At 40.4% G+C, this 16,159-nt stretch overlaps 1 protein-coding gene across 2 annotated transcripts in view; it reads right to left on the bottom strand.

Moving 5' to 3' along the window:
- IL1RAPL2 (interleukin 1 receptor accessory protein like 2) overlaps positions 1-16,159 on the bottom strand; it is a 402,698-nt gene that overhangs the window by 170,208 nt on the left and 216,331 nt on the right. For both annotated transcript variants that reach the window (XM_069811122.1, XM_069811123.1), the window contains exons 4-5: positions 11,700-11,886; positions 5,628-5,781 (exon numbers count right to left, since the gene is read on the bottom strand). In XM_069811122.1, the coding sequence (XP_069667223.1) occupies positions 5,628-5,781; positions 11,700-11,886 (341 nt within the window). The remainder of the gene's footprint in view (positions 1-5,627; positions 5,782-11,699; positions 11,887-16,159) is intronic.

Below are 16,159 nucleotides of genomic sequence, written 5' to 3'. Positions count from 1 at the left end.
ATCTAGCAACAGCAGCAGGTGTAATTTGAAAAGTGAGCAATGTAATGAGACTTGAAAGAATTTAATTGAAAAACTATGAGCAAAGAGTGGATTCAGGCAGAATCATTCAATTCATGTAGCCATGTGGAATAATTTGTCATTTACGACGGTCAAAACAAATATTGCTGCATAAATGACTTTTAGGAACAGCCAGGCATTTTAGCAGCCTATGAAGAATATGACAGACTAGAGGTTGAAGGAAACTTGGAGGACAGGGCTGCTGGACAGAGTAGTCCAGTAATTCCTGCATGTCACTCCCATCCATCACCAGAAGCTTATGAAGTTGGTCAGATGGCCACCTTCTGCTGTCAAACTGGAAAATAATTCACCAGTACAAGTTCACAAATCACCTGTTTTCACAGGGAGCAGAAAGAACAAGGCAACCTCTCCCACTAGCATAGCTGTCCATGGAAAAGTACATAACTGCAAGATAGCCCCATCTGCCAGGGGACACCTGGGCCACGCCATGAGAGCAGGTCTTGCTCCTTTCTCAGGGTGGTCACCCTTTCCCCAGCCTCCAATGTACATCTGTTTACATCGTCTTCTAAGCCTGTCTCCTTACAGATCAGTGTTCAAAAACAGAAGAAGAGTGCAGAACCAGCAGGTAAACATAGCAGGTATTTTTCTCATTTGCACCTTTTCATCCCAAAAGCTATTGAAACATTGCTATGTATCGAGACAGAGTGAACTGGTTGGTAGGGCTGGAGAAAGCAGGAAGTGGTACAAATTGCCTTTCAAAAACAACAGGACTTTTTATGTTTGAGTTTTTCTTTTTATCTTAATAGTATAATTGTTCTTCAATAAACACTGGCCTTTATCAATACTCATTAAAATGCTTATGATTTCTGATATTCCTGAATATCTGTAATTTTATTATAAACTAATAAATTCTGATATTGTTGTTTATCTGTAACTTTATATTAGTATGTTCATTTTTTATTATCTAATTAAAAACTGAGTTTCTGTTACAGTTTTAGGCTTTAGAACCCTGGATCACAGTTGCTAATCTCACTTGTTTGTCCACAACAAAACTACCAAGAGGCAAATGAAAAAGTATATATATTTTTTTCTTTACATAGACTGAAGGGTTACATGTTACTTGCTAAGAGATAACACTGCTGTTATGTTTCTTCAGCAAAAAAGGCTGACAAGACTGGTTTCACATCTGTCTGCATAATATAACAAATCCATGAAGAACTAGCGATGAAAAAGCTGTTTTGTTGACAATCTATTATTGTTACATGCACCCAAACACCAAGATTTAGGCACTGCTCATTAGCGCTGTATTGTAGCTCAGGATTTTGTCCCTATAAATACTTGTGTCAAAATATTTTTCTAATATATTCTAGGCTACAAGCCTTTGCCTTACATCCCCAAACAGCTATAGCCTCTGAAGCCTTTTATCATCTTAATCATACTTGCCCTTTTATCATCTTAATCACACTTGCCCGTACCTTAACCATAGAAGCCATACTATAACATTGCCAGCCACACACAGTACTCCATGTGTAGTCCAAAAACCCATTTCTACAAATACCATTTTACCTGTTTGTTTTGCACTCTTCTCATCTACTAATACAACTCAGATCTCTTTGCCTTTCTTACTGTGGCCAAGCATTACACTGATGGCTTTCAGTTCCCATCTATGACTCCAGAGCCTTTTCCTTACAAATTATCTCATAGTAGCTAATATCGCGACTTAGTCACAGGAAGAAGAAAGGGAGTGGGAACTCCCCTTCTACCTCTAACTGAGCCACTGAGATCTTCCATTTGGGTCTGCAAAAGCGAGAAGGCAGGACTGGATCTGAGGAAAGCAGTGCCCGAGGACCAGCACATGCTGTCCTTGCAGCTCCCTTGCACAGCCACAGCCACGCAGGCAACTGCCCTGACACTCTGGCACAGGAAGTTAAGGCAGCACCTTCTAATACCTCTAATGACTTCACTGGAAGTTTGCTTAAATAATCGCTGGATAACTAACTAATAAGAGCAGGGCTTTGCCCCTAATTAAAAGTCTCACCTCACCAGACTCTACTTGAAATAAATGCTTAAGCAACACTAATATGAATACCAAATACACAGCCATTCTTCACTTAGTCCACCACTGCTCTCGTCTGCAATTAATTTTGATCAGGCTGCCTTGTGGGATCACATCTTCCGTAAAGCTGATGCATTAATCTTGGACATCATTAACTCTTCTGATTACCTTTTCCAACAGCAAGTTAAAATGGTGCTTCTGGCTCCTGCACCTTCAAATTTTCCTGAAGCTTTCCGTTATGTCAGCACTGCATTTACTCTGATTTCAAGTTTCACTCTTTAGATGCCCATACTGCATTTACCTATGAATATCAGTTATTTCATATTGCCTCTTCCATAACTACCAGAACCTCCAAAATGGACTAAAAACCTCATGTAGCAGATTTGAGGGGGAAAAAAAAAAAAAAATCCATGTCTTACAATCAATAGATAAAGTAAATAACTTAATTGACTTAACTGGTATTTCAAGTATTGTGTATTTTAGCAAATGCCTGGAAGGCTACAGGGAATCTAACCCAACCTCCTCTCTCTCCATGGCAGTGCAGCTCTCCTTGCTCGAAGGAGATGTGGAGTTGCCGGTTTCACTTTCAGAATAACTTTCTACTCTAATAACAATTTCAGGTTACCTTGGCTGCTAGCAGTGGCCAACAGAGTCCTGCTGTTCAAAATCTGTATTGCTAGAGGAACTCAGGCACTTGCCATAAATGCCAATTCAGGCATGTTAATAAATAACAACAATAGAAACAGCATTAGAAAGTTCCTGCAGAAGAAAACAGTAGGCAAGATCCTTTTCTCCACGTCTGCATTGCAGGCTAGCAGAGACAATACTACCATAGCTTTGCTGCTAAGCCTTCAGCAATATTTGCTAACAGTGATTTTAAAGACCAGCAGGTTCACTAGTCTGAGCTCTGGTCTCACCCTAGCTCCTCCTGGTACAGTATTTTGATGAGAACTCAATTTTCAGACAGGTGAATAATGTGGCCCAGTGCATCACCAACCCCACTACGAGAAAGATGTGGGCATACTGGAATGAGTCTGTGAAGGGCCACAAAGATGATTAAGGGACTGGAGTATCTATCATATGAGGACAGGCTGAGAGAGCTGCGGTGGGTTGGTCTGCAGAAAAGGCGGCGTATGGGGATCTTATCCATGTGTATAAGCACCTGGTGGGAAGGTATGAAGAAGATGGATCCAGACTGTTCTCAATGGTGCCCAGTGAAAGAATAAGAGGCAATAGGCACACAAACTGTAATAAAATAAATTCTGTTTAAACATAAGTAAAATCTTTTTTACTGTGAGGGTGGTTGAACACTGTGACAGCCTTGCCCAGAGATGGAGTTTGTATTCTTGGAGACAACCAAAACCCGACTGGGCACAGCCTTGGGCAGCCTGCTGTAGCTGATTCTGCTTGAGCTGGAGGTTGGACAGGACGATCTCCAGAGGTGCCTCCAACCTAGATCTGCACTATCCCCAGGGAAAGAAAACCCTCAGGATTTGTGTGCCAAAAACTACACCAGTATGCAGTTTTCTTTCTGGCTCCCGCGAGATGTCTTCTTCAACAAAATCCCTGAGTATGTCATATACCTGCTTCCAGCCTGTGATCTGATCTTCCTCAGGACCCTCCGTGCAACATGGCCAGCCACACAACACAAGAAATCCTCTGCTGTTTGTTGTATGAGTTTTCTTTGACCTCTCCCCCATAAAGATCTAAACCCACATGCATATAAAATTCACAAACTGAAACAAAACAGAAACAGGACAAAGAAACTTGGTGAAGCACCAAGCTATAAGATAATATGCTTACATGGTTCTATGTATTACATTCATAGTTCTAATCCATATTTTCAGGTCATCATCTACATAAACTTACTAGCCTATTCCAGATATCTAGATAGATTCAACCAGCAAACACATAACATCAGATACGTCTCCCAAACACTTAAATCTGGAAAAGGTGTTTACTAACATATATCCTTTTATAAACTAAAGGAAATTTAATTTAATATGAATTTCACACCAAATTACAAGGGGAACAATCTCATGGTTCTCAAGCATTTTGCAAAAAGGAGAACACTTGCATATTCCATATTTACATTTTTAATAATTCAGGTCATCAACATTTTAATAAAACAAATAAATTTAATACATGCTATAGTTAGTTTAGGACAAATTCATTAAGTTGTGAAGTATGAATATACCACATTGTTCACATAATGAAGAGAACACATGAGTTCTAGCAAGGTCATGATGAGAGGGAGAGCGTAGAATATGGGTTATCTAAAGAATATCCATCACGGGGAATTGAATTAGATGCATCTCATTTTCACTTTGTCAAACTTGGTTCATATTCTGGTTGAAGACCAGCATGCTACATAGGATAGCAACTATCCACGAGGCAGGTATTATATCTTCATTTGACAGGTCTGGGGTCAGGTAGGTCAAATCAATACTTTAGAGACCCATCCATGGTCAAAAATGGACAATAAAGAATCACATGATATATGAATCTGGCACACAGGGAAAAGAACTCATTTAAAATGAGGAATAATGATAAGAATAGAAAAAGGGATTTCACTCAAAATAAAAGGAAAAAATGTATTTCAAGAACATATTGGAAATATCATGTGGACTAATTCAGTTTGATATAAGAAAGTAGAATTCTACTTATCACTGCTTTAAGTAAGACACAATTTTAATCAGTATGTCAAAACACAGACTGGAAAATATCTAACCATTTGTTTATATGGTTTTGTGTGAAAGGCTGAAAAAAACTCAATTGTTTTCAGATACTTGCAAAGTTCCACAGACAGTGAAGGCAAAATAATAATTATAGATGACATACTGCAGTGGAATGGAAAGGGATCAGGAATATATTGGTAGGCAATACTATTTTACCCATTCATTTCTGGTACCTGACAAAAAGAGACAGAAGAATACTGTTGACTAGTAGATTACTACATGGACTCAGAAGCATACAATGTACAACCTCCTGAAAAGCAGGTTACTTTCCCCCTGACAGTCCAATGTTCCTAACTTCATTCTTGGAATAGGCTGTGCCACACTTTTCACTAAAAACAAACCCTAGGCTACAGAAGTTGATCATCAAAATTAAACCAAAGCTTAAAAATATGGAACAAGCACTCAAAAAAAAAAAAAAATTAATGACTCAGGTTGTCTCTATTGGCTTTGTTTTATTCTAGGACAAACCTCACCAAAAGCCTGTTTTACAGTTTCAGTCAACCTTTCCTCTGTTTAGCACTGAAGGCAAAACTAGAGTCTGAATTACTTCCAGCATATAGGGAGGACCTAGCTCTGCTCTACCTTTTGCTTTATAACCAGCATTTCCAGGCTTTGTACAGAGCAAAAGGTAGAAGTAGTCTTCTGTAGAATTTATAAGATCTTGATATAAATTTCCCCTAGTTTGGGACTGCTCGGCTATTGGGATTTGGTTTGGACTTACTTCTATCAAATAGATTCACTGACATGTGAACACCACTTTTTCTTATTATTTCAAAGCTTTATTTTTTCTATTGGCATAGAACAAAGATTCTTACCAGTAACCTTCAATTCAACTGTTCTTCGTATAAGCTTGCCTTCAAACTTTAGTTCACAGGTATAATTTCCTCCATCTTCTTCCTGGACCTCTTGTATTAAGAGAGTATTTCCCTTCTGAATTACAACGCTTCTCCACATTTTTGGCTTACATTCCTGCAGAAAAAAATCCATTGCCAAAATTACCCAGCTTGTATGACATAAGACAGTGTTGCCTGATCAGATTTTCAGTATTATACATAAGTAAACAACCATCTCAATATATTTTGCAATTCAAATTCAAATATAATTTCAGAAAGCACAGAGATCTGAAACTGGAATTAATTTGAAGACGGAAATTAAACAGAAATGTTTTTAAGGTTCAGTAATTCCCACTGCATCACATGGGCCGTATTTAATACATAGTACCCTGAAGCAATGGTTAAGTATCTTCTCTTTTTCATGATGAGCAACTGCCAAGACCTCTACTTCAGGATGGACCATTAAAATGCATCTCTGTTTGAAGGGAGTAAGGGCAACATCTGTTAAGAGTTAGCCTGAAGGCAAACTTTACACACAGTCTCAGGCTAGAACCATTTACCAACAGAAGAAAACAGGAAGAACAACAGCAGTTTTGTGAGCAAGAGAATTCAGGAAGCTTGGTTTCCTTATGGTCCTGTTTCTCAACACTGGCTTCTCTGGCACCTGATGAACTTTGATTCAACCTTTTCCCACCACTGGGCTCTTTGTAGCATCACCCCCATGTGCATCCTCTGGTGGAGTACATGGTACTGATGGCCTGCAACTCCCACTGACTTCGCCAGGCAGACCTCAGCTGTTACTTGGCAGATTTAGGTTCATCACTATGAATTGTGGTCCTACTGGAACAGCATTTGAGTCCTTCTGGATAGTGTGTGATACAGTGCAAGAAAAGGCTCTCCCTTTCCTAACATACTATATCCCTGCAGCTAGATCAGTCACCTTCCACACTAATGGTACTCATGATTGAATACCTCTCGGAATGCTCTGAACTAAAACCACAGGCACAATCTGATCATTGTCTCTTTAAAACAGTACCTCAAGATTATATACTTCTTGTCTCTCCATAACTTTAACATCAAACCTGTTCTGCCTGCAAACAAAATCACGCTTTTCTCAGTTCTTTAAAACACTCAGTACTCCCAACAGTTCTGGAGGCTCTGGCTAATTCTGTACTCAGACCACACAAAGCAACATAGGGCCTGAGTACCTTTAATGCTCCTCTATTCCCTCTCTCAAGGTGGCAACATCGAATAAGCTCTCAGACTGCAACGAACAATCTCGTATCAGTTACATCAGGCTCAGCAACTTCAGAGATTCATGTAAATAGCCCAGACCTGTGCCCCATTTTCTGCTCAACTGAAACAGCAGTGTCAGAAATACAGCAAACAATACAGAACAAAGCTTTCTCTTCAGAAAACAATCAAACAAGAAAATACGTTGACATGCAAATATATTGTATGACAGCAAGAGACCAAAATGACACAAACATAATTTTTTCATGGGACTCCATACACATTCCAAATCCACAATGTCAGATTCTAAATTAAAGGATAATAGTAAAGAAATAAAAAGATGGGACTGTGAGCTTCTGGCCTTGCACTTGAAAATGGAGCACTGAAGCATTTATCTCCATCCCCAGTAGGCCAAATTCTGTTACAATGTGGTCAGATTTTTAATTCTGAAACTGTGCGATACTACTGCAGGTAACAGAGTGTTCAGGTTATCTTTCTGTTTCCAAAGTACAGTTGTAAGGAAAGCGTAATCTTGTCTTGCATGTGAACTTTAGTTAACACCGATGACAGAGGATGATCAGAATCCAGATCCTATCTGCTGTGCTAAGAAGAATCAGAGCTTATTTTTGTTACTAAATTGCACTGGCATTGGTTTAGACTCATGCAGGACACAGATCTGAGCCGGAAAATGCCATTAAATCCTTTCTGATTTGCACTCAATTTTTTAGTCCTATTTAAAGGTACATCAACCACCTACTTGGAGTAACTAAATCTGAACACTGAGCAAAGAATATGATTCAGTTCTATTCAATCCTAATTTAGAAGGAATACAATTTCCAGAATACACAAAGTAAGAATATTTCAGGTATGCACCCTTTCAATTCAGCACTGAAAGACCCTATCATATGTTACCAGTTTTATATTCTCCACTTTATTTTTAAAAGTATGGGAGCAAAGAGATCGAAGATACATTTTCATACGCTTTCTATTTTTATATACCACATATTTGTAACAAGAAGGGCGACAACTCTACTACTACAGAGATTAATGATTTAGCACAAACAATGTTTGTGCTATTGTGGTTTTACAGAAAGGAATTGTTCTGCTAGAACTGTACCACTAATGTCCTAATTGTTTCTTTTTGTATCTACTTAAAACACTTCATATTAAAAAATATTTATAAGCCTTTCTTTCCCAATTTTAGCTAATTAATTTTTCTTCTCCTGACTATGCAGGCTTTCTAAACATATGTTGAAAATGCCTGTTTTATTCTCCCTGTTTTTCAGACTAGTTCAATACACAAAACTAAAAGCAAATAAGGGGAGAAGCTGGAAAATCATAACAATTTGTATTTTAAGCAACAAAAATGGCCAAGAAACAAACCAATTTAAAAAAAAAAATCTAACTAGTCTTCATATTGTGAAAACAATCTAGATTTTACTGTCAGAGGTCTGCTAATTTCTCTAACAAGCTAAGTGCTCAATTGTACAACTGTTGCTTGTTTAACCAATTAATTGCTCTTTTCTGCTTTTGCACCATGTTTACCTGCTAGAAGAATCTGAAAGTTTCTTTTTCTATCCAATTTATTCTCCTTAGACACATTAATTGTTTTCGGGTTTTTTCCCCCAATAATTAAATTGTGTACTATTATGCTTCTTTTTCTCTTCCTTGAAATTTAAAAGGCAGCACCTCAACAACTCTATTTTTTGTAGGGTAGATAACAACTACCTGTCCTTCACCTGACATTCTGATTGTTTTCACAGCCCGCCCTTCTGCCCAATAGTAGAAAAGAGATAATGGAAATGGTTTAAGACTCTGCATTCTAGATGTAATATACCTTTTTCCTCTGCCAGTTGATTTTTCATGAAACTACTCTTACTGTTAAATCCCATTCATTCAATCATGCCTTGACACATACATTTATTTCCAAAAAATCTTATACTTGTTGTCAAAACAGTTCTAACAGGCATAACAGAGCTGTGTGTATATCAATGGCTTTAATTGTGGAAATCTTTAAAAACAAGCATTTCATGCAGTGTAAGTCTAGCCAGATACGAAGTCGATACTACTGCTAAAACAAATCCTTATAGCAAATGTTTTATTACTTATCAGGTATGCATGTGGAAATCTATTCAGGCATAATTATTTTAAAGGCGTGTTTAAATTACAATTAACTCCTGATAAATTGATGCAATTATTGGCTTAGATTCATTAATCCCTCCACAGAGAGAAGCCTTTCAGAAGGCAGGGCAAGCCCTGCACACAGTGGGCTTGCACCATTATAGTCTTGTCTGATGGTATTTCATCTGTCACAAGCCCAAACTCCCCGAATACCAGCAAACTGGCAGGTTCTCATGAACACACGAATTTCTCTTTTCAGCCAAAAGTATAAAGAAGGAACCTCAAGGACTTCCTCGTATTTATTTATCTACTGTTCTATTTTGGACAATTTATGCTCTCCCGCTGGATGAAAATCTTTTCTAAATGTATCAGCATGATGAAAAGGAATTGCCCCCAGTGCTTCTGGAGCAGATTTACACAAGAAGATGGCTGATTACACCTTCATGTACATGTCAAACTCAATCACAAAGGTAGAGGGGAAAAACTTGAGGATCCAGTGTGCTATGACTGGAAACAGATGCCTTCTTCAGAAAGTGAGGGTCAGATCCTAAAGTGGAATATGACTTTACACTATTCTTTGGGAGAAGGGATCTGCTTTTTGTTACACATGTTGCCTCACACAGCATGATCTAAAGTCCCACACTGTGGATTGTAGGGGTTACCTTAGTCCTCATCATATTATTTTGAAATCCAAGTAATTACATATTTTCTAGAAACTGGACTTAGGCTCTTTTGAATAGGCAGACTTCTATTAACAGTTAGTACCACAAGACCCTCTAGAATATTTTTCCAAAACCCTGTTTCAGGAATAAGTTTCAAGGGATAACCTGACATATATACATTCTGCATAAAATTAATATTGACATTTTACATTACTAAGCTTCCTCACTCAGGTCCACATACCATAGGTGTTGTCTAAGCACTGAACTGATAGCACCTTATTGTTAATTATGGATAAGGAGGTATACGTAGTAGGTTATTCCACTAATGTCTCTCTTCATTACTAAGCCAGACTAAAGGTTGTCGGCTTCAATTCCTACCATTATCATCCAACCACATAATTTCTGTTCCATTTCACCATGACGATGACTTGTCAGTCAGCTGTCACACTCCAGCCTGGTGTCACACAACCTGTGTGTGCAACCCAGATAACACGTGTGGGTATATGGAACAAAGACACTTCTGTTCCCTTTCTCAGTCAGCACAAAGCATCGTTGATGTTGGGTTGTACGTGCATCTTCCTTAGTCTGATTTCTGCTCCATGACAGCTGAAGATTATTCCTGCCCGGCTTCTTTTGCAGCATGCTCTTGCAAAAAAATACAATCTGGTGTTCAGTAATACCTAGGTACATAGGACAAGAAACAGCTTCTCTCTGGTACCCTCTTTCCTCCAAGACTTCAGACTTAACTGAATACATGTATTTTATGTATGAACAGCACTGAAGTTATCCACCATATGCTGAGAGAAACAGCTTCAATGGCTGAAAGAAAAACTTTGTTTATGCTAACAGTGGGTTATGGCACACGTTTTGTTACTATAAGATAGAACATGTGAGATTTCTGTAAAAAATAGAAATAGATGACAACTTATAAAATTGCTCTTTTCTGATGCAACCTGCTAAGGAGGAAAAAAATCTGCAGCTCTGCACATATTACTTACTTCACACAAAATAACTATCTTGAAAGAACATCATTAAGGCTGGCAAATCAAGCACTCAAAATGTAGGATTTAACTGGTTTGTATGTTTCTGTCTTCATTACCTGAACCAAGTTTGTCCTAAACTCATTCTGCCTTTATTCCTACAATCCAAACTCTATTTCCCATGGATCCCACTGAGCTCTTCCTCTTGCCCAACTATTTCTTGTTCCCTCTGGCTCTCAGCTCTTTATTCTTCTCCATTGTTTCTTGCAGCAACTCATACCTGAGGGCTTTTCAAATATCAGACTTCAGTCCAAGTCCAGACAACAGGTAAAATTTGCCAGACCTTGCTATGGTCTTTGTACCTGATGTCTGCCTGGCAACCCATATTTTAGTCGTTCTCCTGTTTTCTTGGGGAGCTACAGAAACACATCACCAATACATCTGCTGCTGAAAGTGGTGTGTGATACTTGACAGGCCTTGGAGAAGGTACAGCCAGCCAAGTTACCTGCCGAATAGTAAAAGTATCTAACAGACCTCAGTTAAAATTAACGGACCTCAGTAAAATTACTCAATGAACCTCAGCAAAAGTAAATGCATCTCTGTGAAATTACCCAGCAGACTTTGGTAAAAATTAACAAGCCTTGGTGAAATTACCCAACAGGCTTCATAAAAATTATCTGGGTAGCACTACTGAAGCTGGCGGTGCTGTTACACCTTTGGTTCCATTGCAGGTTGCCTCCCTTTGTTTCTACTACACTATCAGGTAGGGAGACATCCCACCAAGGTGGAAACTGGTACAGAGGCAGCACAGTGGTTTGGGAACGTGGTACTGCTGTTAGAGACATTGTGTGACCTCTTGCACAGAACATCCTCATTGATGCTGATGCTGGGTAGTTTTGCCTGCACTTTTGTATTCCTTCTGTAATACTGAGACAACATCCTCCAGACCCGTCACAAACCACTACAGGCTCAGAAAAGGCCATCTCTAAGCCTCAGACTGAAAACAGTGGAAGTTTTGTATAGTTTCAGCACAACAGCAATAAGACAGCAATAGTTACCTTGTACCACACCACATCTGGCTCTTGACTGGCTGTTTTGTAATCCTCAATATCAGGACAGGAGATTGTCTTTCTCTTAGTGACTTCTGATTTTTCCAGATATCTGATCTTGCTGTTGTAGCAAAGCCCAGATTCATTCTCAGCTACCGTCAAGGACATGGACACCTTCATGCAATACGTTGAGTTTCTGCAGGGACAGAAAGATGTTTTCATTTATCCTGCCTCCTTTTTACCATCTTCGTTTCAGCACAGTAAGTTTCTTTGTTAGGCTCTCATCTTCACAAAAGCTTCAGCGACACATTCAAATAGTGATTATCACACTGTGTATTTCCAACACAGACAAATTACTAGAAAATGTAAAGGCTCATTTCTGATTTACTATGAAGAATCCTGTAGAAATTTTGTTGACAAGTGATCTAACCCAGCACAGCAGCTCTTTTGAGCTTGCGAGTCTACGAACACAGGAGCTTGTTGGCGTCTCAAATGTTGCTCAGGACACACTGTCCCATTTCCTCTATGTGTCACTCACACTCCTCCTTTCCCTCTTTCTCTCCCACCTTCAGGAGATTTCACTCCAGTACACAGTGCTATGCATTTGAGAAGAAGGGTTATGTGCTGGATGTTAAAGCACGTTATGCAGGAAGAATTCTACCCCCTGAAGGAACCGCTATATAAAATCCTACAGCATGTGATGTTGTGGTGGGTTGACCCGGACCGGCTGCCAGCCACCCACCCAGCTGCTCTCTCACTCCCCCTCAACAGGATGGGAAGGAGAAAATAAGATGAAAAAGCTCCCGGGTCTAGATAAAGACAAGGAGATCACCTACCAATTACCACCATGGGCAAAACAGATTCAACTTGGAAGAAATTATTTTAATTAATTGCAAATTCAAATAGGTTTGGATGCTGAGAAAGACAAAAAAGCTAAAACACATTCCCCTCACCTCCTTTTTTTACTTCTCTACCTCTCCCTCCCCAAGTGGCGGAGGGGGTGGGGATGGGGGTTGTGGTCTGTCTGCGGCTCCTTCCTCCTCACGCGTTCATGTTCTCCTGCCCCGGCGTGGGCCCTCCGTGGCTGCCGTTCCCGTCGGGAAAACCAGCCCCCGGCCCGGGGTCCCTCCACGGCCGCAGGGCCGTCCCTGGGGGGGCCTGGCGCGCCTCCCCCCCCCTCCTGCCCGGCCCTCGGTGCGGCGGGGCTGTTCCTCACACTCTGTCCCTCACCCCTCGCCGCCCGTCTTGCCCCTTCCTCAACACGCCTTCCCCTCGCCGAGGGGCTCAGCTGTGCCCTGCACTGAACCGGCCGGAACCGGCTGGAACCGTCTGTGTCCGGCCTGGGGCAGCCCCTCGGCTCTCCTCAGAGGGGAGCCCGCCGCCCCGCCGCCAGCGCCTGCGCACGGGCACCCAGCGCAGATACACAATAAGTCAGACTGGTGGTTACACACATACATTTTGGCCTTAAAATCCTGAAAAATGTAACCCCTTAGCACTTCAAACCATTGCCTGCTCTACCACCAAAGAACCCTGACAGAGTTAAATCCAGGCGAGCGGATTGCGAGCTACGCCTAGTTTTTCTTAATATCAGGGTAGAATAAACACAACCAGCCCAGCTCCCATGCCTCAATCATGAAAACAGGATTAAATTAAATTCCTTCAGACTTGCATCTTTAACAGATCTATCAGACACACAATAAAAAAAAAAAAACTAACTGGTGTTTGTCATGGTGTTACTGTGAAGCATTTGCACTTTGCACAGGATCATTGCAACCCAGACTGTCAGCTTCTGCCCTTCATTAGGTGTGATGGCAAGCTACAAAGTACAAGCGACAATATAATGAGGCTCTTCCTCCCATCGTGCATCATTTTGTCATTTTAATTGACTGCGCCACAACCAAAAAAGCCTGGAGTAAAACCAACGTGCTGGGTGGTTACTCCCATCAAAGGGAGTTGTGGAGAGCTCTTGCAGGAGATATTGCCGCTTTGCCGCTGCCTCTTCCATTGCAGCTCGGCTGCAAACTGGTTTAGCTGAGGCAAGACGGTGGCACGGCAGACAAAAACTGCCCTGTGCACCTGGAAAGTGATCCATCAGTCAAATCCTGACACTAACGATACTGGCTGCTTACTCCCTCCAATTAGACTCATGACAATGCTTTTAATTTAAAAAAAAAAAAAAAAAAAATCCAACACGCTCCATAACAAATCTTTTCTTATGCAATGTTTCAACGTGCCACTCCGTCAAGTGAGTCTGTAGTTGGGAAGAAATTAAAAAGGTCTATGGGGGCACTTCATCACGGCTCTAAGCTTCACGCTAAACAAGTGCTGACAAAACACTGTGCCAATGGCTTCTTGTCAAAGGTGTGCCACGAGCAGGTATTTGCAGAAAGAGGTATTTGCAAGGCAAATCAACAGGCAATCTTCAGAAACCTCCCATTTTCAGCATCATTAGTGTTACGTATTCAGCAGAACCACAGACTCCCCCCTTCCTACTCTCTTCTCTTCAATATGCCACCTGTGCATTTATGTGATAAAATTGGTGGCTATTTTCTCTGTCCCTCACCTCAGAGTGGAAAGGGTCATTTTGCACACTGCCATGATGTGTTTCTGTTGCTAGGCTATAAAAAAGTCTCATCCTCACAAACTGCACAAAATGTATTATTTTACCTGAAACAAAAGTTCTCTGGACTGAAAAAATGCATCATTTGGGGTGGGCTTTTCAGAAATACTTATATGATTTTGGGAACATAAGTCAACTTTCTCCCAACTACTCGCTTTTGAAAAGCAAGTAAGGGTTACCTTTTTTGCAGGAGGAAAACAAAACATATTTGGAAAGTTTCAATGTTTCCTAATACAGCACTGAAAATCAACAAAATATGGATACAACCACTCAGTATAATCAATAGTAATTAATCAGTAATGATTATTTAATTTTCCTGAATGACTACAAGTATTACTGAGTGCAAATAAGGTCACATGCACTCAGTAATAATGATCCAGGCTAATCAAGAATAATGACTTTGAATAGTTGTCCATAACTTGGTGTTATTTAATAGTGCTGTATTTTCTGCTAACAATCTTGCATTATTTAGATTGTATTTTGAACAGCGCTGGAGGCTACTTCTATTTAAAATGCTTCCTGGAACCACGACCTAAAAATGTAGTATTCTTTTCATTAGTTACAATTAGAATGGAGTAGAATTGAGAAAACTAAGTGCCTGGTGAGCACTATCACTTTTGTTCACACTCCATGACCGAGACAATAAATCTATTCAGGCTCATGATGAAGAAAGCCCTCACTAAGCCAACAGCAATAGACTTGAAAGCTTTATGAATGCTTCTTCACCACCCACTCACGTTAGTGCTACTGCTGGTAATCCAGAAAAGGGCAACTTCTGCAGGGATTCCAGTGAATGAAGCAGCAGCCTTCCTTCAATCTAGTCAGTTTGGGATAACAGTTATATTTTAGCCATGTGCAAAAGGAAACAGCAGTTTGATCAGCTTCACTGTTTTTCTCAATTTTGAGGCAGGAGTCTGAGAGCCAAAGTTTGTAGAAAACGTGAGCCATTTCTCCCTGTGCTAGGCAAGCTGCTCCCCAGGACAGTATGGATTTCATCTCACAATTCTCTGAGAAGGTCATGGGTCTGTGACGACTTTTTCTTGGAGACTCCACGGCTACCATTTTTCTGTCAGCTCAGATGCTGCAAGACAGAACTTCCTAAAAAGATAAATTCCCTTTGTTTTAACCAGAAGATTGCCATGGAATTGACCATGTTCATCCTTCGCAGGAATTAGTAGGTGAACCTGTTAATTTTCCTACATAGAAAAAAAACCTTGTAATTTGAACTGTAATTTGCAGAAAAACATGCATTTGGTTTCACTGGCACATGGGAACGTGCTGTCTTCCCTCCCTTGTGGGGCCGGGGGCATAAAGGGGGTCTCTAGAAGGTGACAGCTTGAGGAACTTGAGAACTCAGGCAGGGGATCACAAAGCAGTCAATGGTCACTACAGCATTGTTTTTATCACCTGGGTAAGCAGACAGGAATATTATGGTGCTGGCCACCACGCAGGTCACTGCGGTGATGGGAACTCACCTACAGAAGTCCCTCAGGAAGCCCACAGAGCTGCTGTGCTGGGAGGGATCCAGTTCTTTCTTTCCAATTGTTTTCAGGACCGCTGTGTCCACAAGGGATCACCTTGATGAACAGCATTTAAGTTGTTTATGGTAAGGGTCATCTTTAATTTTATTTTTCTTTTAAATGTGTGGAGACTGACTAGCATGAATCCTACATTTATTGCTTTTCTTCTTTGAAAAGCTAAACAGATGGCCTATGAATTATAAAAGGAGGATCCACTTTTGTTTTCAGTACATGATCATGGAGCTTGGTGGGGGAGGTCAGTGCCCCCAGCAGTTTGCTGACTGGCAGGAAAGGTTATATGACCATATTTAATGAGGAAAGTTGGAACA

Source organism: Haliaeetus albicilla, chromosome 23 (genome assembly GCF_947461875.1).
Source record: "Haliaeetus albicilla chromosome 23, bHalAlb1.1, whole genome shotgun sequence".
Lineage (NCBI taxonomy): Eukaryota > Metazoa > Chordata > Aves > Accipitriformes > Accipitridae > Haliaeetus > Haliaeetus albicilla.
Note: the sequence above shows the minus strand (reverse complement) of the source record. Positions and strands in the feature narration are given on the sequence as shown.